The sequence below is a fragment of the Nannobrachium achirus genome (assembly GCF_963921795.1).
Source record: "Nannobrachium achirus genome assembly, chromosome: 1".
Taxonomy (NCBI): domain Eukaryota; kingdom Metazoa; phylum Chordata; class Actinopteri; order Myctophiformes; family Myctophidae; genus Nannobrachium; species Nannobrachium achirus.
In genome coordinates, this window is record NC_137810.1 from 38,469,124 (window position 1) to 38,493,471 (window position 24,348).

Sequence of the window (24,348 nt, forward strand, 5' to 3'; positions counted from 1 at the left end):
TCTGTCTGCCTGTGTCCATTTATGCCCATATATGGAGATATCTGTATCTGTCTGTCTGTCTGTCGGCGTCCATTTTATGTCCATATATGGAGATCACTGCAGTTATAGTTCTGGGTCCATTTTATGCCCAGATATGGAGATATCTGTCTATCTGCGTCCATTTTATGCCCATATATGGAGTATCTGTTTGCCTGTGTCCATTTATGTCCATATTATGGAGATATCTGTATCTGTCTGTCTGCAATCCATTTTATGCCCATATATGGGGGCATTCATTTTATGCCCATATATGGAGAACGCGCGTGCCCGTGGGACGAACGGTTCTCGAGATACGCGGATTACATACATACATACACACTCACAGAGATTTTTTGTTGACTCATGTGGCGTACGTGATGTCAGAGCCTTTTATGAAGTGATGTCACAATGAGTCAGAGCTTTCGCCGATTTCCTCCGGAACAGCCTGATGTCAACAATCAACCCCGCATAAGGAGATTCCGAACGTTTCGCGCCGGTTCGCGAAAACCGCGCGTCGGGTCGGGTCGAGACCCGGCACTGCACTCCGTGCCGCGGCGGGGAACGCGCGTGCCGAATCTGAAGCCGGTGGGACGAACGGTTCTCGAGATACGCGGATTACAGACACACAGACAGACAGACAGACACGCAGAGACTTCTCGCATTTATAGATAGATGATGTGACGTATTTGTATAATTAAGCAGTATTCAAAATAGCTGCTCACCATGTGTCACATTTATGAAACGTTAACATTAAAAATGTTAGCCTGTACAGTAGATGACATGCCAAAAACAGGGGTGCCAGGTCGAAAGTGGTTACTTGAATATAAGGGTTTTAAATTGTTCAGAAAACTTTTGCACTTTTTGAAAAAACTACCGGTCAAAACATCAATAATGGTTGGGCTAGGACTCTCCGCAGTTGGGGTTGGCACAGGGATATCATCGCCAAGCTGGCTTGTGGTGGTCATTTTTGTCAAAATTATATTTTTACCATGGACATAGAAATGAGTGGACAATGATATTACCAGAAAGACAGAAATTACCTTTACTGGTCTGTAACTCTTAGGAATGCAAAATGGAACCAAATGTATGGGTCCATTTGGTTCCATTTGTGCACTCTCAGAGTTATGGGGCTCATTGGATATAAAAGGTTAGAGAACAACTGACTTCTAATAGTGTCATGGTAAATCAGTGTCATACATATTCTGAAGAAAACTGACATTCACTAATTGGCTGATATTCAGTAATTGGGTCTTATGATCCGATTTGCCACAGACAAGGTCAAGTTTTGCCACAGACACATTTGTCTGTGTACAAACACATTTTTGGCCCCTGGACAAATATCTGGCACCGGCCGGGCTCTTAGATGTACTAAAGGAAGTTCCGAAGGAGCTAAAGCAATTAAGCAGAGTATGCAGATTGAATCCCATCCAAAAAGAGAAAAGGTCTTACTCACATGCAATATCTACGATTGCGTGCAGAGTGGACTCATTGCTAATCGTGTAAGCAATCTTGCACATCTTTTGTAATCTGAAATTTAGAAAACGATAATTAAAATATGCCATTGAGATAATTTGCAACCAGTATACCCACTCCTCACCTAGATTCTCAAAGGTCAGAACTTGCTGTCAGACTACAGAAGTTTTTTTCAGGTCAAGTCAAGGTTTTTTACAGTTCAATTTTGCCCAAAATTAATATTTACACAAATAACAAATGTAGAGGACCCATCAATACTGTAGGTCTAGACTAGATCACTTTAAAATAGCATCTACAGTACCATCAAACCTTTGAAGATGAACTCAATTAACAATGAAAGATGTCACGTAAATAATTGGCCAATTATGGCAGTACGTTTAAACTACATCTGGACGTTAAATTTGGGAGGGTCTACAAAAGATGAAAAGAACATTGGTTGAACTTTAGAGCACGTTTGTTCTTTAACGTTCTGATGACATTCTTGTTCTGAATCATCTCTTTTTTTAATTGCTCAGCATGCCTCCCTGTCTGATCTGGAGAAGCCCTGGTGGCCAACAAGATGGATGAGCCGAGGCTCTCGGGTCACACATGCTTCTCTTTATTCTACAGGAGGGTGAGGTTGTAGGGGAAAAGCCCAGCCTTCAGTGTCATAAACAAAAACATTGCTTCAGGACTGAAGAACCTGTGTTAATGCTTACTTGAATGCATTTAACCACTTAAACTCTATATACTTTATTGACCAGAGTCCCCCAGGGCTAGTCTATACTAGATCCACTAATATTTCCCTCCACACAAAATGTCTTAGGTGAAAATAGTCGAAAATATCTTGGATAGCTTGGAGATCTGCTACGTATGTTTGTGCAGCGTTTGCCTCAGAATAGGGACGCTATAGGTTTCAAGTGGTTTAGATGCATGAGTTACAAAATAGGAAAAGAGTTAGGGTTGAGAGAAAGAGAAAGCCCATGCTTTGATTGACTGTGCATGCAATGGAGATTAGTAGAACACATGCTCGTAAGAGGGTGCTATTAAAGGCCATTCTTCACTTTCTGTCTCACGTCATTTTTCCACTTGGTCAAAGCAATATAAGTAACAATTAGTTAGTTCATGAAACATATTTATTTACTTTATTTCATCTTGTTTTATTCATTGACTCTGGCTGACTCTCTAGAATTGACTTGCTGGACGCTATGATTCGTCCAAGGGGATGAAGCAGTAATACCTTGCAGTATATCTGTCAATTAAAAAGGCAGTAATGGAGATGTCAACCAAAAAGAGCTTGGCTAGCACATTACTGTCATTACATGTTGTACAATCCTTCACGTCAGTGATGCTTTCAGTGCGTCACAGCCTTTACTGCCAAGGTCAAGATTTCTTTGACTGTGAGGGCTTATAAGCGCTAACTGCAGATGGAATGGTCAACTACCTTAATGCTGCGTTCACAATAGTGGCGACAGGCTTCAAGTCATTTTCAATGGAAACCAAACCAGTGACATGAATCTACAAACTGACGTCCGACACTTGTCACTGCATGACGGGCGTCATGCAGTGACAACAACCAAAGGTTGAACTCGCTTCAAATTTTTACAGACGACGATGACTGCGTCAGATGACGCAGTGAAGTGTCAATCAGTCACATGTTTTTGTTTCAACACTTCCACTCCTCTTCTCTCTCCCCCACAATTGCCGTTAGCCACTTACCTGTGCTATTTGACCCTACCCTTTTCATTTAGGCAATGTGGCACGAGCAACACTTCAACGGTGACTGAACGGCAATGTAGCTGGCCACGCTCGGACGTTTTATAGCTTTTATCACCACTAGTGTGAACACAGCATAATAGGGCACCGTCTTTAAATAACTAATACTAATTAAATCTATATAGCACTTTTTCATGGATGCCAATAGCAGAGTAATAGTCTATTGTCATTAATAGCCCCAGGACCAGAGACAAAGCATACATTTCATCATACACAAAGTAACATGCACCATCAAAGGCATACATACATGCTGGTCTTGAGCAATCCCTTGTGTTGTGATAAAGTCTATGAAAGTGTGTTCTGCATTCCGATGAAAACTTGACTGGTCCTGCTTAAAAGAAAAGGCTTTATCAGGTAAAAACAAAAAGATTTGACAGATTTTGCTTTTAGCCTAAAACAAATCTAAATGGCCAATTTTTAACATTGCCGCCAAGTTGGAAATTTGCTCATTTTAGAAGCCAATCGTAGCTAATTGGAAACTAAAGGAATATGAAGATGTCTTGATCACATGACACCAGAGAGAATGAGTAGGCTACCGATTTGCGTGAGGCCAATTTGAATAGCTAATCTGAGGCTGTGTGAAACTTTGCACGCACACACCAAGTACCGGTAAGTAAGTCAAGGAAGGGAGAACCCACATTTTTTTCATTGTTCCTGTGGTTCCCCATAGCCTGGGATAAGTAGCATTTCAGGTTTCTGATCCAGTGAGGAGAGGAAACAACCTACGTCATATTGTAGTCATCAGACGGACTACACTTTGGCCGGAACTACCAAACTGGAAACAGTTTTAAACCCACGCTCAAGGGCATCATTTTAGGGCCTGCCCAATAAACCCCTTGATGCAGCGTAGTTTTGCTTATTGTCTCTGTCTCCACCAGCCGAAGGCATGGGGGAGAGTATGTTTTCCCCTCCTCCGTCCGTGTGTCCGTCCGTCCGTGCGTGCGTCCGTCCGTCCGTGAGTCCTCGCAGTTTGTGAGCACCTAATCTCAGTCGCCGTTGCCAAAGTGAGCACACACACTCCCTGGATGCCAATCCAGAACCTCTGCCCTAAATTTTTCAAATGGGCCTTTTCTAGCGCCACCTAGTGGCACACACGTTCCCACTAGGTCGAAGAAGAAATGCCACTTTTGAAATCAGCCTCATGGTGGCGCTATAACAGGCCGATTTGTGGTTTTACCTATAACTCCACCGATCAGTTTCAAACTTTGTAAGCGCACTCCCTAGAGGCTAAGGATAAACCTTTGCCCTGCATTTTTCACATCAGCATTTTATAGCGCCACCTTTGGGCCGACTTATGTAAAACACATTTTTGGATATTACTCCTTGAGATTTTATCCAAAAATCACGCAAATCGGTACACAGTATCTCTATAGTCATGTGATCAAGTCCGATCCGTCTGCTATTTCATATTCCATCCTGATTGGCTAATATTGGCTTTCAAAGTTTGCAGGATTGCCATGAAAGATCTAAGGTGAAGAACACATGCCACCCTTTTAGCACCACCAGGACGCCTGGCCTGGTGGAGACCTGTGCTCGGAAGAGCACTGCTTCTAGTTTTGGAATGGTTTGTTTGGTATGTCCATCTTTTAGTCCAACTCGTAGCGACTGGCAAGACTACACTTCTCAAGCATTTAAATAGGGATTGGGGAAACAAACGGAACCAAAACAAAACGACGTCGGGGGCCTGCTGGCCTACTGGTCCAGGCGCATACCACATAGGCATGGATGCCTGGCAGCGTCGCCGGTTTGATTCTCGATCCAGACAACCTTTGCCGCGCGTCACTCCGCATCTCTCCCCCCATTTCCTGTCAGTCTACTGTCCTATCAATAAAGGCATAAAGGCCCAAAAACACATCTAAAAAAAAAAAACGTCTAAAAACAACGTCACTTCTTCAGCCTGTTTCCGGTTTAGGCCACGCCTAGACTGGATCACACAGCACGTTTAAAACGAATACCAAGCTTTCCTCTGAGGTGGAAGGTCTGGTGATGAGAGGTTAGATTTTCCATCAATATTTTGCTACTACTCCTACAGATCTGTACACATTCTCTCTGGAGTCATGTGATCAAGATGTATGAGCCAGATTTGTCGGATTCCTTTCCGTTTGGCGATGGCTTCCAAATTTGCTCATGTCCATCCTTTATGGTGGCCCATTAGCTATTTGATCAGTAACCTCTGCAGAACGAACACACACAATTTCATGTTAGTATTATAGCCTAATGTGCACAATTCTGTCCAAATATTCCTGTTTGCCGCTCCACTAAAAAGAAAAATATTTCACAGGCTTAGCATTTTCCCCCTTCTAACCATGGTGCTGACATAACTACAGTAGGATATGCATAATCTACAGTGAATGTGTTACCAGTCAGCAGAAATAAAAGCAAATTACAAAGAAAGTGCTACTGCTATACACTCTCACAGAGCAAATGAATTGGCATTTATGGCAATTCTGTATCAAAAAGACAGAAGTCCTCAAAATGATCTCCTGTAACTATTTCTGCACTGTTCCTGCAACAGCAAGCTTCCGGATTTTCACACCAATAATGAAGTCTACTTATGAGTCCTGAGACAAATAATCAGCTTAGGCTCACATAGCCTTCAACTTTACTGCCTAGTGCCTTCAGACCATGTGCTCAGTTCCTCTGCACCGTGGTGCTGTTGCTCAGACAGGGCCACCCTGGCCTGAACCTCAGCAGCACGCATGCAGATTTATATGACTTAAGCTTATACATGGCCTATTACTTACCGCGGGTTTCCCACACCACAGATGCAGGGAAATCTGAGATTTTACAGAGCAGACGTGTGAATGACACACTGGAAAGCAGGTCTGTTGTTGCAAATGCTCTGAAAGTCTCATGTGACGTAGTGCTTAAGTCACAAACGTAACGTGCTCATATGGAGACCACACGAAATCTGTGAGTGAAGGCTGCATATCGGCTAGTATAATTATACTGCATAAAAGTAGCGTTTAAAAGTGCCATACTTGACAGCAAGTTTCCTTACCTGTGAAATGCTTGATGAATTTGTCTTTCATGTTTACATCTCTAGGGACAACTTCTGCAAAAGAAACAAAGATGTGTTAGTTTAGTTGACAAGGAATGTAAAAATATTTTTGACAAAGATTTTAGACAGCTATAAGTGTCCTCCCCCTGTCCTGCATCTATTGTGTAGGAATATCACAGATACACTGATGGAACTACGGTACAGCTCCATGTACCACAATTCAAACACAACACAATAACACATACATTGAGCACTCTACACAGGCTAACAGGCTGAAGAAATTATTGTTTGGCAGTTTTAATTCTGATCAGTGTCATAAGAATTCCAAGCAGACACGACAGCCCACCCCCCCTCAGTCGCTATGTGGCTCAAAGATGTGATGGGTTTCCTAAAATTAGAAAAAATCAAATTCTCACTTAGAGGCTCAGTTGAAAAATTTTTCTCCTATTGGCAACCGTTTATTAACTATTTCGAGAACCTGGAGGCACTCCCAACAGATCAGCCTATACCTTAGACACGCTCATTGGTTTGCTCAGTATTTGTTTGATCAAATATAAGAAATATACATTGTGCAGGGACAGGATCTGTAAATGTTCCGCCAACATAATACCTGTCTACAACTTGATGAGGATATGTGTATATCGATAATACCTGTCTACAACTTGATGAGGATATGTGTGTATCGAACAGTTCAACCCACTGATGACTTTACTGTGAATTTTTCTTTTTCTTTTTGTTTTTGTTTTTTTTTCTATTCACCTTAAATGTTCTGTGGACTGATAGGACAATGACGACAATGGGGGGGAGGGATGGGTTGGGGAGAAAAAAGAAAAAAGAAATGTCTTGATTATTCTGTAATGATGTAAACCCATTGTTTATTTGATATTGACATGAATAAAGATATTCTAAAAAAAAAAAAGACACGACAGCCCATAGGTTAACTTTATATTAGCCCCTGGCTGGACCTAGGAATGAGCAGCATTTGCCAAGGAAGAGGAGAGATGATCTTTTCAGACAAACTAGCTGAAGAATCCATGGTAATCCTTTTGATGTCCAGATCCCAGTCAAGAGTCAGGATTTCAAGAATCATGTGTAATGTTAGTTACCTAACATTATACAGTACAAGTATACATAAGTAAGATTCTTGGGTTTTGGCTCCTCAACATTGCGGTAACAAAACAAAATAGCAAAGGATTTGCAATAGAATAATAGTAATAATTGAAGAAATATGATATAATGCAATAGCAAATGCAGCCTTCACCCTGCCCATCCATGAGTCTAATGCTTACTGTATATTAGGTGGTTTAAGGGTCTAAACACACAACCTGGTGTGAAAACAGTATACATTCTTGTACTTGAGATTATGCTTGCTTTTGGTTGCTGATTATACCACAGCATCTACAGTACATTTGTACAGGAAGAGATAGAAAATGGGTTTGGTCTGTCAGTGTCAAACTGAAATGTTTTGATTCCTAAAACAGGTACAAAATGATACATGTGAGCAAAATGGCCTGTCATAAAAACAGACACTGCAATGTGAAAACATTTCACCATAATATCTGTGTTTATCATACACTATGGTAAACTATTGATACATTTATGACAAGAGCTGACTTTCTTTAACCCCTTAACACCTATACTTTATTGTATGTCAAAAAGTGAAAATAGTAGAAAAGCGTTTGCCTATTATAATATGCCCAGAATCACAACACTAGGGTTCTTGTGGTTAAACTTTACAGACACAGCTGACAGGAAAGATGCAGGCAGCTTCAAGTTGATCGCAGCAATCAATATAGTAAGCAGGCATTTCTCCATCTCCTCAACACGCGCAAAACATCTCCTTGTCTTTGCGTGACCATGGCTGTTTGGGAATGGCACACGCACCACTTGCTAATGTGCTTCTTTTAGTATCCTTAGAAGGTACAGGATACATTCCGTCTGGTCAATGGTCTGTGAGGGGCTCATTTCCAGTTACCTTGACTTGAGCCAATTCCACTAAATTTGATCTTATGCCTTTTGTTAACCTCTGACCCTAACCCTAACCCATTTAATTAGAGGGTTTTTCCTCACATTGTGATCTAAATGATACTTCTTCTAACACAGTCTGATTGTATATCCTAAATAAACATCCTTTACGGCAACTTGTGAACTATGATACAACTGGTGCTGCATCTGAAGATGATAAGAATAGTGCATAGAAGACAGCACTCTAATTAAACGAAGAATGCAGTTACAGGGAAGTGGAACTGGATTCATCATCCTTTATTGTCTCCACCAGCCGAAGGCTGAGGGGAGAGTATGTTTTCCCCTCCGTCCGTCCGTCCGTGCGTCCGTCCGTCCGTCCGTCCGTGCGTCCGTGCGTCCGTGAGTCCTCGCAGTTTGTGAGCACCTAATCTCAGTCGCCGTTGGCCCGGACGCTGCCAAAGTGAACACACACACTCCCTGGATGCCAATCTAGAACCTCTGCCCTAAATTTTTCAAATGGGCCTTTTCTAGCGCCACCTAGTGGCCGATGTTTCGCGTCCGTGCGTCCTCGCAGTTTGTGAGCAGCTAATCTCAGTCGCTGTTGGCCCGGTTGCTGCCAAAGTGAGCACACACATTCCCTGGATGCCAATCTAGAACCTCTGCCCTAAATTTTTCAAATGGGCCTTTTCTAGCGCCACCTAGTGGCCGATGTTTGCAAAACACATTTCTGTGCACTATTCTTACAGATTTTGTCCAAAAATCCTTCAAGTCGGTAGGCAGTATCTCGACAGTCATGTGATCGACACGGATCTGTCCGATTTTGCATATTCCATCCTGATTGGCTAAGATTGGCTTCCAAAGTTTGTAGGATTGAGCCGTTTGGAACAAAATGCCTCAAATCACAAACGCAAAGTGCAATTATCATGAAATCGCGCACACACGTTCCCACTAGGCCGAGGAAGAAATGCCACGTATTCTTTTTTAAATCAGCCTCATGGTGGCGCTATAACAGGCTGATTTGTGGTTTTACCTATAACTCCACCGATCAGTTCACAAGGACGCACGGTCTGGTGGAGACCTGTGCTCGGAAGAGCACTGCTTCTAGTTAGAGTCTGTATTGGGCTAGCCTCAAAGGCAACCTGTGGCTTATTTTATTAGACAATTACAGAGAGGTGTATTAGGGACTTCCTCGAATGGCTAGTAAGTTCCAGTCAGGACATTGCCTTACAGTATGTAAGCCATTAAAGGCACAGTAACACAAAGCACATATGTGGATTTCAAAAAGATACAGTACATCAAACCTAATAAGTGTCTTGAGGGAACATCAGCAAAGCTCAATATTAGTGGCAATCATATAGAAAACAATCTCACTGAAGCCAGATATACACTGCAGTATCATCTTTAGTACATGGGCAAGGGAGGTTTATCTATACAGTAGTCTTATCAAATATTCCCTGAATTCCATGACCATAATAACATCTACATTAAGTGTATGTGGAAGATATATTTAAATGGCTACCCGACGCCACGTTATATCCCCAGTGGGGATATAACGTGGCGTCGGGTAGCCATTTAAACTATATATCTTTTCCCCCTGTTCTTTTAATGTAATGTTCCATGAAGAGATGCTTTTCATTGGAGATGGATGAAGCTACGTCATAGTAGGGGGGTGGGGTTGAGATTCTGCGATGAATCACACTGAATGAATCATTCACAAGTTTGTGTTGGTGTCCCCATTGCCCCTCCCAGATCATTCTGACACCTCTATCCATCAAGAACTGTATGAATGAATGAGGAAGCAATGATGTCAATTGGGCATTCAGGTGAAGCTTCTATTTCACTGCCAATTATGAGATCATCTAGCCTACGGTATATTTGACATATACTGTATATTGCCTCCTATATGTTGGTGAGCTTCATTTGAATTATAAAACTGGTATACAAAATTGCAATATTGTGAGCTAACTTTACTTAATGGATCCTCAGTCATGGGTCCAGTTTCACACTTTCAGTGTTGAATAAACACTGACAATGTTGTACATATCATTTAACACATAAACCTGTACTTGCGCTGCTTATTAGGATTTCCTGCACAGAACCACTCATCAAAAAGAGTGCAAATCCAAGAGGATGATACGTTGTGTGCACCAGACTAATGACAGCTGCCTCACCACAGTAAAATGGGGATTATGCTATCATCATCAGAGCCTAAAAATAAATCTTATCAGCTTACCTATAGGTCTAGTGTTATCCTGCCTAGGAACATAGAAAGGTTTTTCCCTCGAGGAGAACTTCATGTCTTGGGCAGCCGTGAAGAGTCCAGTGCTGTAGCGCCTGGAGGAGGCAGGCCTGTCCCGCTGCTGGCTGTCCCCGATAACCTGCAAGATTACGTCCAACAGGGTCCTTCTCTCCTTCTTCACCTCCTTGCTGTCCATGCACTGGCCGGTCTGGCGGGAGGAGGTGACGAGCAGGAGGAAGACCATCAACAGCATGTGCCATTTCCTCTCCACCTGCATGGCTTTACTTTCTAACAAGCAAAATACAAGTCAAGTTAGATTGAACATGCAGTGGTCAAAACAAAAGACATAACATCTTACTGCTGAGAACGAGAGGCTGTGATTTATTGCAGTTTTAGAGATGTTATTGATTGAATACTTTATTAGAAGTGTGCATGCGGTATAGGAATAGTACAGGACAGGTCTACAGTTCAGATACAAGGTCCACTAAAAAAGGATTTAGACCACAAGAAAGCGCAATGGCTTGTTTGCATTGGGGTCCTTTTGTACTCAATTCATGAAAAAAGATAAAGATAAGCATATAGCTTATAGAGTTATTACTTCATAACAATGGGAAAGGCTGCACTTTTCATTTGTGAGTTATATATGTGTCATATTTCCCCCCTCAATAATATCAATATAAACCATAAATATATTATATATTATAAAAAGTTAATGGTTATAAGCAGACAGATATTTTGAACCCCTATACAGTATATGGTACCCTCAACATTAAGCAGGTGCTGCACCTAAGGAGCGCAAATATATGCCATATAGGCTAATGCATGCTTGGCAGGAGGGGGTCAAGTCAATCTTACTTCAAAGTAAACTTACTGCTTCAGGAGTGAAAGATGCTTATGTCCTTGACAGTGGACACACTTATCTTCAGTAAAAAGCTCTCCAGGCGTTGTCTGTAGGTCCGACGGTTGGGAGAGAAGAGGCAGATTGTGTCCACTGCCGTCTTTCTTGAAATCATGCGTCCCGTTTTATACGACGAGCGAGCTTCTTGAATGCAATACAATCGATTTCGAGTGGGTGGCAAGGCAATGTTGACATCTTTGGTTCAATTTCTTCTGGCGACAGTCGCTCCCTTTGGCACGCGCCCCTCCTTTACGCGCTCCATAACATCACTGTGTGGCGCAGGGCAAAACTTCCAACAGAACTTGGTCTTTTCAAAGAAAAATCAGTGTTCACCTGTGAAAATGGGTCCTATTGGGATTTCCATTGGAGAGGATAAAAAGCAAAAACACACATATTAGCCTATGATGCCACGCGGTATGCAAAGAGAATAGTTTCCAAAGTGAAGTTTAAGAGCGACTTGTTGGACGCTGGGCTGCAGACAGGAGAGGTGTTCTCGGCGGCGGCCTGAGGGCATAAGCTTAAAGCTGACCTGTCAGCTAATTGACGTGTCGATGTTTTTGTTCATCGATGTCCAAGTCTTGTGACCGCCTAAGCGCTGCAGAGAATGCGCTTACAAGAACAACCCTCAGACTGTTTTCTAGCCCAAGTGAATTGAAATCTAATAAGTGTGCCACACTTTTGCGTGCCCTTTTATAAAGCTTGGTTGATGATACAACAGGACAGGAGAAAAAAAAAGGTTCTATTTAGATAGGCTACTCATTTAAGCCAATGGCAAGTGTGATAGGCTAATTAATCATGGATGCAATTTAATCATGTAACTAGCCTATCTCGTTTTTTATGATTAGGACATAATAATGTTGTTTTTTTTTCTTTTCTCTTAGGACATAATAATAAATATAAACTTCTAAAAAAACAATTTTTCCCATAAATAGGCCTATTCTTTAATGATGTGAGAGTCAGTGTAAAAATCATAATTTCAAGTGTAAAAAAGACAACAACCAAAAAAAAAAAAAAAAGAGGAAAAATGAAGAAGAAGAATAAAGATAACATAACACACTTAAAAGTTTGCACGTTGTGTGCATTTCATTAAAGCCACAATGAAATTAAGCGGTTATGGTTATTCATTGACTGAAATTATAAAGAAAGGACGTCACCTAGTGGTATGACACCATTATGTCATCCAATGTGAACCCTGAACAAATAGGCTAGTTACTGATTATCATTTTTGATACATTTTAATATAGGCTACATTTTGATTAAATATCTAATAAAAGTATTGCATTTATTTAGTAAAGATATTTTTTTTATAAATGATTATAGATTTGTAACCTTTTAATTGTCAATATTCATGCTCCAATAGCCTAAAAAAAAGTCTGCAGTAGGCCTACACAGTCTCTGATTCAGAGAGGTGGAAAATTATTGAAACTCTCTTGTCAGCTGTAGACACTCAAATGCTGTAATAAATAAATACAACATTGATGTATTTTTTATTTTATTATTATTATTATTATTTACTTTAATGGAGTATTTCCAATTTCAGTACTTTTAGCCTCTACACCACATCTTAGAGACAAATCTCATACTTTTACTCCACTACAAATATTTAGAATGTACTCGCTGCTTTTCTTCACGTCTTTTGTTGAATGAATGCTTTGGTGAAAGCTAATTTGACCCTGACCACCACCCATACATCAATGGGGCGCATGGATGCTTCACTTCCGGCATCATCACCGTTACTATGGAGACGAGCTAACACGGACTCACTGAGTTGTGTTTGCACATGATACACTATCTGACTTTCGGCAAGATAAGACACTTAATTTATGTTCTTGATGAACTACTGACTGCTACAGCCTCTGTCTAATGTTGGAGGTATAACGCCGCGTCATGTCGCAAAGGTAAACGTTAAACGTCAGGAGCTGTTAGTAAATAGTTCATAATTTTAATGAGTTGGTTCGTACGGTAAGACATAGCTCTGGTCCATCGCGTCACCGGGACCAGAGCTAGGTAAGACAGTGACTGTCTGGTTAACCACAAATCGAAACTAGAAACTGGGTAACAGTAAACCCACATTATATGTGACGTCCTCCTGACCCTGGCTTCTACCATTTATTTTGCATTGCATTTTACGACTGTTTTTCTGATGATAAAAAATCTCAATCTCAATGTAAATAAGCCGTGTGCTTTCCTGAGCTCATCCTTTTAGTTGACCTTATACCACTGTATTGTATGAAACCTTTTCCTATGCAAACTTCTAATACATACTTCAATCAATCAATCAAATACAGTATTCCAGTTCAAAGGACAAAGATTGATAGAATATTTTATTGACAGTTTAAAAGGGTAGGGCTACAGGCTATATTAAAAAATAACCAAATAACAACAACAACTCTTCATTTACATGTTCATTTTAGTCATTGATTTGAATCATTCTGATTGAGTGCATACTGTACCCACATGCGCGCGCACGCGCACACACGCACGCACGCACGCACGCACACACACACACACACACACACACACACACATATCGATCCAACGATATCATATCTGACTCGGCAGAATTAGTCTATATAATGTTTACAAAATATACTCTCTTCCAGTCATTACAACAAACTGTGGGTAGATGCCCAGGAAGAGTTGTCCAGTCTGCTGACCGAGGAGTTCCCGGCCCAGTCGGCCCGTCCAGAGAAGGACAGGGTGGTGTTTTTCCAGCGCCTGGCCACCTTATACGTCCGCTACATCCAAATCTTCAGGCATCTGGAGCAGGCCCATGACCAGGTGGTCCAACCCCAGAAGAGGCGGCTCATACGAACCGTCCTGGACGGAGTGATAGGGAGAGTCCTGGAGCTCAAGAATGAGATGGTGGACAAGGAGTTCTCAGAGTACCACTACGTGGACGACGTTGTGCAAGACCTGAAGCTCTCACCCGTGAGTTTCCCTGGAATATGGGATCGTAGAGCGATGCAATAAAGCTGTTGTGTGTGCATGTGTGCGTGCGTGCGTGTGATGCCACACCTTTGGAAAGAATAAAATATATAAGCATATATTTTGAAACTGAATTTCAGTCTTTGTGAGATGTGTAACTAGACACCTTTACAAACACATTGGTGAAGAAATGTGTTGGTAAGGAATTTATTCCAGGACTTTTTAAGATATCACCTGGTTCTAATGATCACTGTTGTGTTTGGCTTCACCCCAGGCAGACATTGAGATCCCCATCCCTCGCTATTTCATCAGGGAACGCAGCAAAGTACTTCAACAGCGACAGGCGATGCTCACGGCCATTCTCAGCAAGATTGAAGTATCAGAAAAAGTCATAAAAGTGGGTGTTTAAAATATGAGTAAAGTCTCGACAAGTGCTCTTGTATTGCCAGTGCTGAAACGTGAGTGTAAAAGTAATTCAAATGAACTATTGCCCATGTTCCAGGGAAGACTAACTTGAAAAGATCACCAGCACTCACATAAAGTCCTTTTTAGGCCTTTCTATTAATTAACTCAGCTTAATGAATAATGAATATTTAAATTATTATTCATAGAATGGAAAGAAGACTCTGGTCAAAACGTTTGTTTGCTGCTGCTGTGTTCATTAATAAAAGAGGCTGTTAACATACCGTAGCGGTATGTTAACCGCTCAGCCCCTAACTGAATTGGGGCTGAGAGACTAAATACACAAATCATCGTATTCATTCATGCACTCATTCTCACTCCTTCACAGTATGCCATTAAGATTTGATTGCTTTTGTTGTTTCCACCACAGACTGCATTAGTCCGCAGACTGAATCTAGAGGAAGCCATTAAGATCATCCAAGTGGCGGAGCGTGCTCGGCAGGGGCGCCTCAGGGCAAAGTTCATGAAGGAGATCCAGAAGGATAAGGAGAGACAGAGGAAAGCCAAGGACAGGGACCGGGGGGCGGTCGCCAGGAACGCAGCTGCCATCTATGTTCAGAAGGTGCCCTGTGTCTCACTCCCTCTCATTTAGCTATGTTCCTCCATTTGTGGCTATTCTGAATATTTAACCCAGGGGTCTTCAATGTTTTCATGCCAAGGGCCCCTTAGTTGAGAGATAGATGAAGCAGGGACCCCCACAACCTTTTCTTAGATTCCATAATAGTTTCATCGTTTGACAGCACAATCATCAGTGTATTTTGGATTCATGTCAATTTGTGTTTTCAGATATTTAACCACTTGAACCGTGAATACTTATAAAACTTGACCTTTCACTCTGTACTTAGACTGCTCTTTTTCCCCTCTACACAAAACCTCTTTGCCGAATATAGCCGATCTACAAGCTCACAATGCCTCGCAGTGCCCACTGTTGATTTAACATATTAGAGGTTATAATAAATGTGTGACAGTGTTTAACTTTTGTTTGCAGATGTGGAGGGGCTACGTCCAGAGAAAGGCAACGAAAAGGGATCGGGAGGAAGAGCTGATATTTCTGGGCATGGTGAGATTATTGGTCCATCTCTTCATGCTACCTGTGGGGGTCTGTGGGGAAACTCCATAAACTGGTACCTAAACATGTTACCTAAAACTGTTAAAGGCAATATTACCTGCTGTGACATCACTGATTGGGTGTGGTCAGAAACATGCTTGAGAGGTTCAACCCCAAATATCTGCCTGTCAGAAACACACATGTACTGTCATTTCTTCCAGGCCATGGAGCACGGATTTGAGCAGCCCTTCCCCTCGGAAAACAAGGTCCAGACCACACAAACCCAAAGGCGGCTTCAACAGGAGGCGCACGAGGAGGACTTCCAGAAGACCATAGTGGCCCTCACGAACAAACTGCGAAACGTCGAGGGGGTCGAAATGACGGAAAACATGAAAGACGAGATACGCCAGTGGTTCATAGAATGCCAGTAAGGTCTCACAGATGAGGGTCATTCTCAGCATGTACGACAGCGTGTATGTGTCAAGTATTGGTGAATAGTAGTGGTAAATTGTAATTGTTAAGCACGCCTTCTGGTGTTATTTGTTTACCAGTGATGCAACAGGCTCTTTCCCGGACTACCCCGATGAAGAGGACGGAGGCTCAGCTCTCATTTTCGCAGAGAAAACCCCCCAACAGGTGTTACCCCCCACCTCCCCACCCTTCCCCGCCACACACACACACACATACAGTACACATCATATCCTACTAATACACGACCGAATGGTGGTTTACAGATAAAGGATACTGATGAGTTTATGCATTCCTTTTGCAGTTAATGGAGGAAATCGCTGCAAAGGAAGCAGAGGAGGACATCAAAAAGCCAAAAGGGAAGGAAGAGAAAAAGGGAAAAGGAAAAAAGGACAAAGCGAAGGGTGGAGAGGAGGTAGAGTGTTCCAGTCGCATGTTACACATCATTCTGTTCTTGTGTGTGTAATTCACTGTATAGCTTTACTAGCTTAATTATTATCAGAACTTTTATCGTCTGTAAGATACTTTTAGGCTCCCTATTCTGGACTTGTCATAATAGGCAAACATTTGGCGTACGTAGGCCAACATTGGGCGAAAATAGAAGATCTACGAAGTCACAACACGCTGTATATGTACATAAATGTATATATACAGTAGGGTTTAAGTGGACAATCAACCATGGTGTTGCTAGCCGTTACACTCTCTCACAATGAAATGGAACAATGACAATACTGTGCAAAACACTGTGAACTGCTATACCTACCGCAGTGGTGCCAATGTGTGCCAACAATGCCAACTCTAAGGCACACTGGTGGGCCATGAGACATGTCCAGGTACGCCTTGGGGTTTTGAGACAACCACACATTATTATTGCAATATATACAACTATACAAAAAGTTGTTTTTTAATTGACTATAACCAGAAAATACAGAGGTGTTACTACTCTCAACCTGACGTCCCTATTTTGGGGGGACCGTACCTATGTTCCCCAGGTTCTATGTTCCCCACTTACCACCTAAACCTAACAACCCTAACCCTAACCTCAGTAAAACTAATGCTGGTTAACCTGTGGGGAACATAAAACCTGGGGAACATAGGGTGGACCCCATTTTGGGCATGTAATTATAGGCATATTCTTTAAATGTTTGTTTATTTTAAAAAGAACAAAAAATAGACAATCTACTTGATGCAATAGGTTGTAAGCGTGTAGATCTGTTATTTTCTTGCGATAAATATAGGTGTGTGTTGCGTTTTTCACTTGTTCATTGGTGTGCCTTGAGCACAAAACGTTTGTAATCCTCTGATCTACTGAACCACAGGAGGAGGAAGAGGCTGGACTGAAGATGCTGCCCTCCACCTTTCTGTCTAACTTAGAAGTGGGACACAAGACCTTCGTAGGTGAGCGGAGCAAAACAGGCAGGGGTGTCACAAAGGGGGGAAAAGTGGGACTGAGTTACTAGGACACAAGGTAGAGGGGCCATAATTATGTTATATACTTTAGCTATTGAAATCTGCTATTTTTCAATAGTTAAAACACAAAATAACGTGTAATAATGCGTTCCCAGTCTAAATGGGTTAAACCCCCTCCCCCTATGAAGAACATTCATGGAATCCTTGTACCCAGGGCCCAGACTTTGGTGCGACACACCTGAATACTACTGATGCTGAGTTCACACTAGCGGTGACAATGCAACAGGTTACGAGTCATTTTCACTGGAATGCAGAATGCTGGGCGCTGCAAATCAAAGTCAACTCAAACTAATCTCACATTTTATTTATTTCTTTATTTATTTTATTTTAGAACAAAGACAACCCGGGTGCTCTTGGTTAGAGTTCAATAGGTGCCAACTCCAATACAGGTGCTTATGCGGCGCTCATACAGTCAATAACAGATTATATCATATCCTTGCTCATCCGGAGTGCGCTTGGAGTTGGCCTTAGGGCTTCCTTTCAAATTGTTTTTGTTTCTGCATTTCCACTCCCCTTCTCCCTCCCCAAAAGCCATTGTGTGAATGGAAGAAAACCTCAACACTTTCAGCATCAGTGTAGCTGGACACACCTGGCCGATTTGTAGCTTTGTCACTGCCAGTGTGAAGGCAGCATCAAGCATGACAAATCATGCAACATGAAAATAAACACCAAAGTCTCATCGCCAACAGATGTGTGGCAGAACCGCGATGAGTCCAAGAATTTCACCCAGAGGCACGAAGCTGAACTCATCAAGGAAGAGCAGAGGAAAGTGATTGAGGCAGAGATAAGACTACAGGTGATGCCATGCATCTTTGCCATACACATTCCTTACAAAGGTTTAATGACCTAATATTCAAGATATTGTCATTGTTTTAAATTTCCCTTCCATGGAGAATTAGGCACACTGCTGTAATTGTAAAACTATTATTGAGGCTGCTAAACAATAAGTAGTTTATGTAGTTTATGTGCGGTACTTATGCCTGATCTAAACTTGGCACTGCTATACACGGAAAACAGCTGATCTACAAGCTCACAACGTGATGCAGAGGGACACGTTGTGAGCTTCTAGATTTGGCTATTCTCCGTGTGTGACAAGGGCACACAACTAAGTGTAAATCCCCCTTTAGCAAATCATTGACAAGCATCACTTCACTATGTGCAATATAGGCGGCGACACTCATTGGTGCGTGGTTTTGTTTGTCTCAGGTGGATGAACTGATGAGACAGGAGCTGGACAACCTGAAGATAATGGTGGATAAAGACAGGGGGGGCAAGGGCAAAGCCAAGTCAAATGTCAAGGTAAAGAAATAAACCCACCAAAATAAGACTCATCTTTTGATATGTACATGATTGTCTGTCATATTGTTTACTTAACCACTCTCACTTTCTATCTGGCAGCCATATTTTGGGCCTGTAATTATAGGTGATTTAAAAAAAAAAAAAAATCCAATCTGCAAGCTAAAAACGCACAAGTATATATCAGGGCTTAAGTGGTTATGAGGTGTGTGTTCACATTTAATTTATTACATCGCTGCTTTAGAAAAAGAAAGGATCAAAGAGTGGGAAAAAGAAGAAGAAGGACAAAGACTTGACAGCTGACAGGTGAGGTCCACTCCTCTGTGACTGTGGAAAAACATGTTGTACAGTAGGACAGCCAAAAAGCCAATACATTTCACTGGTGAAAGTCACAGCATTTTACTGAATCACTTCTTCTGGAGAGCATGATGACATCATTTATTCACATCCAATAGGACTCTAGAGTCTCTGTATCAGGAGCTGGTGGAGCAGGGCTTGTTAAGAAAGGCAGATAATGTTAAGCTGCACGATTACATGGGTAAGAGATATCACTTTGTGCTTTGATGTGCCGTCCTTCACTTCTATGTGAATCTGTGTTTATCTGCATCGCTGCTCTAAAGGTCCCCTGGAACTTATTTTAATTACGAATACTAATACATTATTTTAACCAAACAGAAACAGTGGTGTAAAGTAACTAAGTACTCAAGTACTGTACTTAAATACAATTAGATACTTTTACTTAATGGAATATTTCCAATTTTCAGTACTTTTAGTGAAAGACTGGAGAGGCAAAATGCATGTGGATTTGATTTAAGGTAAAATACTGCCCTCATCTGGTCTGTGATTGGAGACACACTTAATGACAAATGTGTGTGGTGGGTACAACAATCGCTTAGATCAGTCTATATAGCTATTTAAATCCTTTCCGGTAGTTTTGGAAAGCCCTACAAAGCCTATTGGGCTCACAGCTGTTTCCTCTTGTCTTTTTAGGTGACTACAGCTACCTTGGGACTACATTGAGACAGACAGACATTGAGCCCATGCCTTCCCTGTCTGATGTGCGGCAGGTCTTGACTTTGTACGCTGTCTTACCTTTAGGTACGCATGAAGGCCTTTCCATGAAATGAAGTGAAATATTTAAAAGTATAAAACATGTGAAAAACAAAACTGCGGCTGTAGTTCTGTGGCCTAAAGGCAGCGTGCATATAAAATATGCATACAAAGTTGGTGTTGATCAGTCCAGCTGTTTGGACACACGCACACACACACGCACGCACACACGCACACACGCACGCACGCACGCACGCACGCGCGCACGCACGCACACACACACACACCCAGTCATAGACAACTAGCCTCTTGCTAGAGCCACCTCGTAAAAATCAAATAAAATCTGTCCGTTCTGGTGGATACTCCATTGGGCTATTACTGTACTTGTGGTTTTCTGTGCTAATTCATTCTATCATTCTTTCTATCCTTCATTATGTTATGTCAGTCCCACCTGTAGACTTGTATATCGCCACTGTCAGACAGATACCTCATATCTCCAAGTTTCAAATTTGTAATTTTTTTCATAAAGTAAAGCCCTGTGAAAATAGCAGATCTACAAGCACACAACAACGCCTCGCACTGCGAGACGTTGTGTGCTTGCAGATCGGCTATTTTCACTCATTTAAATCATTTTTAAAATTATAAAAACGAAATGAACGGTTTTGGACATACAGTACAAGCTTTCCACCCCACAACAGCGATATAAAAGCAATAGTGTGGTGTTTGCAGGCTCCCAGGCAGTCCATGAGAAGGCTCCCCTGGTTAAGGCCATAATGCTGGTAGGACCAGCGGGCGTTGGTAAGAAGATGTTGGTTCATGCCGTTTGCCAGGAGTTAGGTGCCAACCTATTTGACCTGTCAGCGTTGAATATAGTTGGGAAGTACCCAGGCAAGAGTGGCCTTACCATGATGCTTCACATGGTCTTTAAGGTACCGCGAAAACGGCACAATCGTCTCCAATTATGTTACGTTGCAATCTTCCCTCCCACAGCGTCCGTCGATTCATTTACCAACCCTCTCATAATCATTTGTGTGCAGGTTGCCAGACTCATGCAGCCTTCAGTGGTGTGGATCGGAGATGCAGAGAAGATGTTCTACAAGAAGGTTCCCAAGGAGGACAAAGAGGTATCTATGAGCATGAACAAGACCATACAAGGACGTTTAAATGTATCAGTTTGATTGTTAATGCTTTAAAGTTTAAACTCACACATGTTCTCACTCAGTTAGACCCCAAACGCTTGAAGAAAGACTTGCCCAAGGTCCTGAAGTCCATCAAAGGGGGGGATCGTGTTCTTGTCATGGGGACAACAAGGGACCCGCTGAACGCTGACATCAAGTCACTGTGTAAGGTGTTCAACAAAATCATACTCATACCCAGGCCTGACTACGCCTCAAGATACGGTAAGAGTGGACAAGTGTTAAATATCATAAATATTTGCCAAAAAGTATTAAAACTTGTACTGCTGTTTTTTCCCCTCTTAAGCCCCTTTTCGACTGCAGTTTTAGCACCACACCACACCACACTACACCACACCACACCGCACCACATAAAAATATCTACATTTTCCATTACAAAAAAGTACCCCTATCGGTAAGAAACAAATTGACCCTTTTAACTGTGATTATAATACAATATAAATTTGTATTATAACTATCCTAATTATAATGCACTGTAATGGATTATAACTGTGATTATAATACATTATAAAGTATTAATGTATTACTATGATAATTATAATACATGATAATAGATTATAATAGTGGTTATAACACAATATAATTTATTATCATGTATTACAACTATATCCTGGTGGTCTAAATGAAAAGTCAGTGAGTGATCAGTCATTATGAAGTGTCTGGCCCTGTTTGGCCTGGCTCAGACCTACTCTAGAGTGGATACTATTTAGTACCCTGTTTAGTACCACTTTCACACCACTCTACCCAGGTCCTTGTAGTGGAAAACCTGGCACAAGTGGGCGGTGTGGTGTGGAGTGGTGTGGAGTTGGGCCAGTGGAAAATTGGCTTTACTGCATACCTCTTTGCCAAAAATAGCCAATGTACAAGCTCACAGCGCCTCACAGCTTGTAGATTGGCAATTTCTGGCTAACAATCTCCTCAGAATATAGGGATGCTAGGGTTGAAGTGGTTAATGTAAAAGACCCCCTTGTTGAAGACCGTGCTATAGACACAGTATAGAAAAAAATCGTTTTTTTTTCCCTTTTCTTTTTTAAACCAAATTACATTTGACTGTGGTCCTCCTCAGTCATGTGGAAACAGCTGATCAAGAAGCAAGGAGGTGAGGTGACCAGGGCCCTGGACCTCAGCTCCCTGGCCAAGATCTCTGACGGCTACACCCCTGGTCACATGGTGCAGGTGATTGACAGCATCCTGAGCGATCGCCGCGTCCAGCAGCTAGCCAAGAGACCACTGACCGCCGCCGAGTTTGTTGCCCCTTTGGCCAAGATTGACCCGGTGTTTCAGGTCGAGGAAGAGGCCCTTAAGGTACAATAGATTATGTTGTGTTTTTAGGTTTACAATGTTGTTTTTATGTTTGTGACTGAAAAACACTGATGGGGAAGTTAGCAATTTTTAATGAACCGTTTTTGAGGTTGTTCTTGTGTTTGTTGTGTCCTCAGGGCTGGTATGCAAAGACTCCTCTGGGAAAGAAGCGGTCTAAGGCAGCCACCGGAAGGGACGAAGAGCTGGCGGCCATGAAAGGCAAGGGAGCAAAGAAGAAAGGAAAAAAATGAGATTGTAATTTTTTTACCTCAATCCAGTGCCTATCCCGAACAAGTTCGGCTTTTCTTCGGCTTTTAGATGGTCCGACGATTTATTCCATTGAAAATGGTTTAAAATAAAGTTTAGACCCCCCCCAATGTTCACTGAATGTTCACTGTCGGCGGCGCGACGTATTCCAGTGTGCCTATCCCGAACTAGTTCGGCTTTTTTAATAAAATGAATAAAATAATCCGAGGCCGCACCAAGCCTGGCTCTAAATTTTCAATCTAGGCCGCCGACCGAAAGCCCTTTCCACCGGCCCGTAATCGGGTAACGCTGCCGCATCGCGCTGCCGAATCCAATACAAACTCACATCTTTGAAGCCCTTTTTCTCTGAACTGTGTTCTCTGTGGAAGCGGGAAGGTTTTGTTTACGGCTAAATCACCGAAAATCGGGCTTCTAAATTGTGATAGCTTATAGCTATCCTGTTGCTATTTTCATCCGGGTCTTTTGTGTCTCATGCTCAAACGTGTACACGCGCGTCACTGCCACGTGGGTCCCTGTATGTTACTACGCTCGTCTATGAGAGAGACCCTGGCCACTCAACAGACCTTGGGCGCCCCCAAGTGGCCCGGCACTGGAAGCGTTAAATTAACTCAGATATTTAAATATATTTATTACAGTATATTAATGTATTTTCCGAACATTTTGCTTGTGTTGATGGGGGCGTCAAACCCCTAGAGCAAGGGTCTTCATCAGGGGGTCCGGGACCCCTAGGGGGTCCTCAGAGTTACGACAGGGGGGCCGCCAAATCTTTGTGTGATACAGTAGGATAATTATTTTAAATTAACAACTTGAATCCTCGCATGCCTATTCTGAGAACTTTAGCCAAAAATAGCAGATGCGCGAGGCGTTGAGAGCTTGTAGATCAGCTATTTCTGGCAAATAGGTTTGGTGTAAAAGAGCAGACCAATACAGAGTGAAAGGTCAAGTTTACTAAGTATCGACGATTTAAGTGGTTAAATGTGTGAAAATATGCAACTCAATTTTATACAATATGTAGTGGGGGGTCCCTGCTGTATCTCCCTCTCTGCTAATGGGTCCTTGGCCTGAAAAAGTTGAAGACCCCTGCCCTAGAGAGCAGGGGTGTCATTCTTTATGAATGATTTGCTAAGCTAGAAGAGTAATAACAAACTAGCACTGTAATTGGGAAGGGGATGTTGGAAAATATGCTGATGAAGGCATTCCGTGTCTAATGCCACAGCTCTCGCACTGCAAATGTGATTGGGGGACAGTCTATAAGGGGGAGTGCTAATGCTAACCCCTTGTCTCGTGTCTTGCGTATACACAGTTCTCTCCAAACAGGACAGTGTGACAACATATTTATGCTTTTCTTTAAGGTATAAAGTTGGAATTACGAGTTCAGGAGGTGATTATTATTATATATGTACCCATTTAAAGGCGGCTAGATAAATTGTCTGTTTTTTCACTGAAAGAAGTTCAGTCCACTACCTCGGGTGGTACCATCTCTTATAAGCAGCAGCCAGCCCAAGGCCATAC

General features: G+C 42.1%; 2 protein-coding genes across 2 annotated transcripts; one reads left to right on the forward strand and one right to left on the reverse strand.

Moving 5' to 3' along the window:
* Positions 1 to 1,480: 1,480 nt before the first annotated feature.
* On the reverse strand, positions 1,481 to 10,728 carry alkal1 (ALK and LTK ligand 1; the record flags this gene model as incomplete). The annotated part of the gene is made up of 4 exons (XM_080725077.1): positions 1,481 to 1,545; positions 3,494 to 3,574; positions 6,248 to 6,301; positions 10,446 to 10,728. The coding sequence occupies 4 exons, from the start codon at positions 10,726 to 10,728 to the stop codon at positions 1,481 to 1,483; spliced, it is 483 nt and encodes a 160-aa protein (XP_080581203.1).
* A 2,508-nt stretch (positions 10,729 to 13,236) lies between these two features.
* Positions 13,237 to 22,820, forward strand: LOC308287614 (dynein regulatory complex protein 11; the record flags this gene model as incomplete). Its single annotated transcript, XM_080728842.1, has 19 exons — positions 13,237 to 13,247; positions 13,953 to 14,280; positions 14,552 to 14,674; positions 15,110 to 15,301; positions 15,728 to 15,799; positions 16,009 to 16,214; positions 16,339 to 16,423; positions 16,560 to 16,670; positions 17,578 to 17,653; positions 18,415 to 18,521; positions 18,932 to 19,024; positions 19,266 to 19,327; positions 19,477 to 19,559; positions 20,012 to 20,119; positions 20,801 to 21,000; positions 21,109 to 21,195; positions 21,294 to 21,471; positions 22,334 to 22,572; positions 22,707 to 22,820. 19 exons carry the CDS (start codon positions 13,237 to 13,239, stop codon positions 22,818 to 22,820), a joined length of 2,475 nt encoding a protein of 824 aa, XP_080584968.1.
* Between the last annotated feature and the right edge of the window lie 1,528 nt (positions 22,821 to 24,348).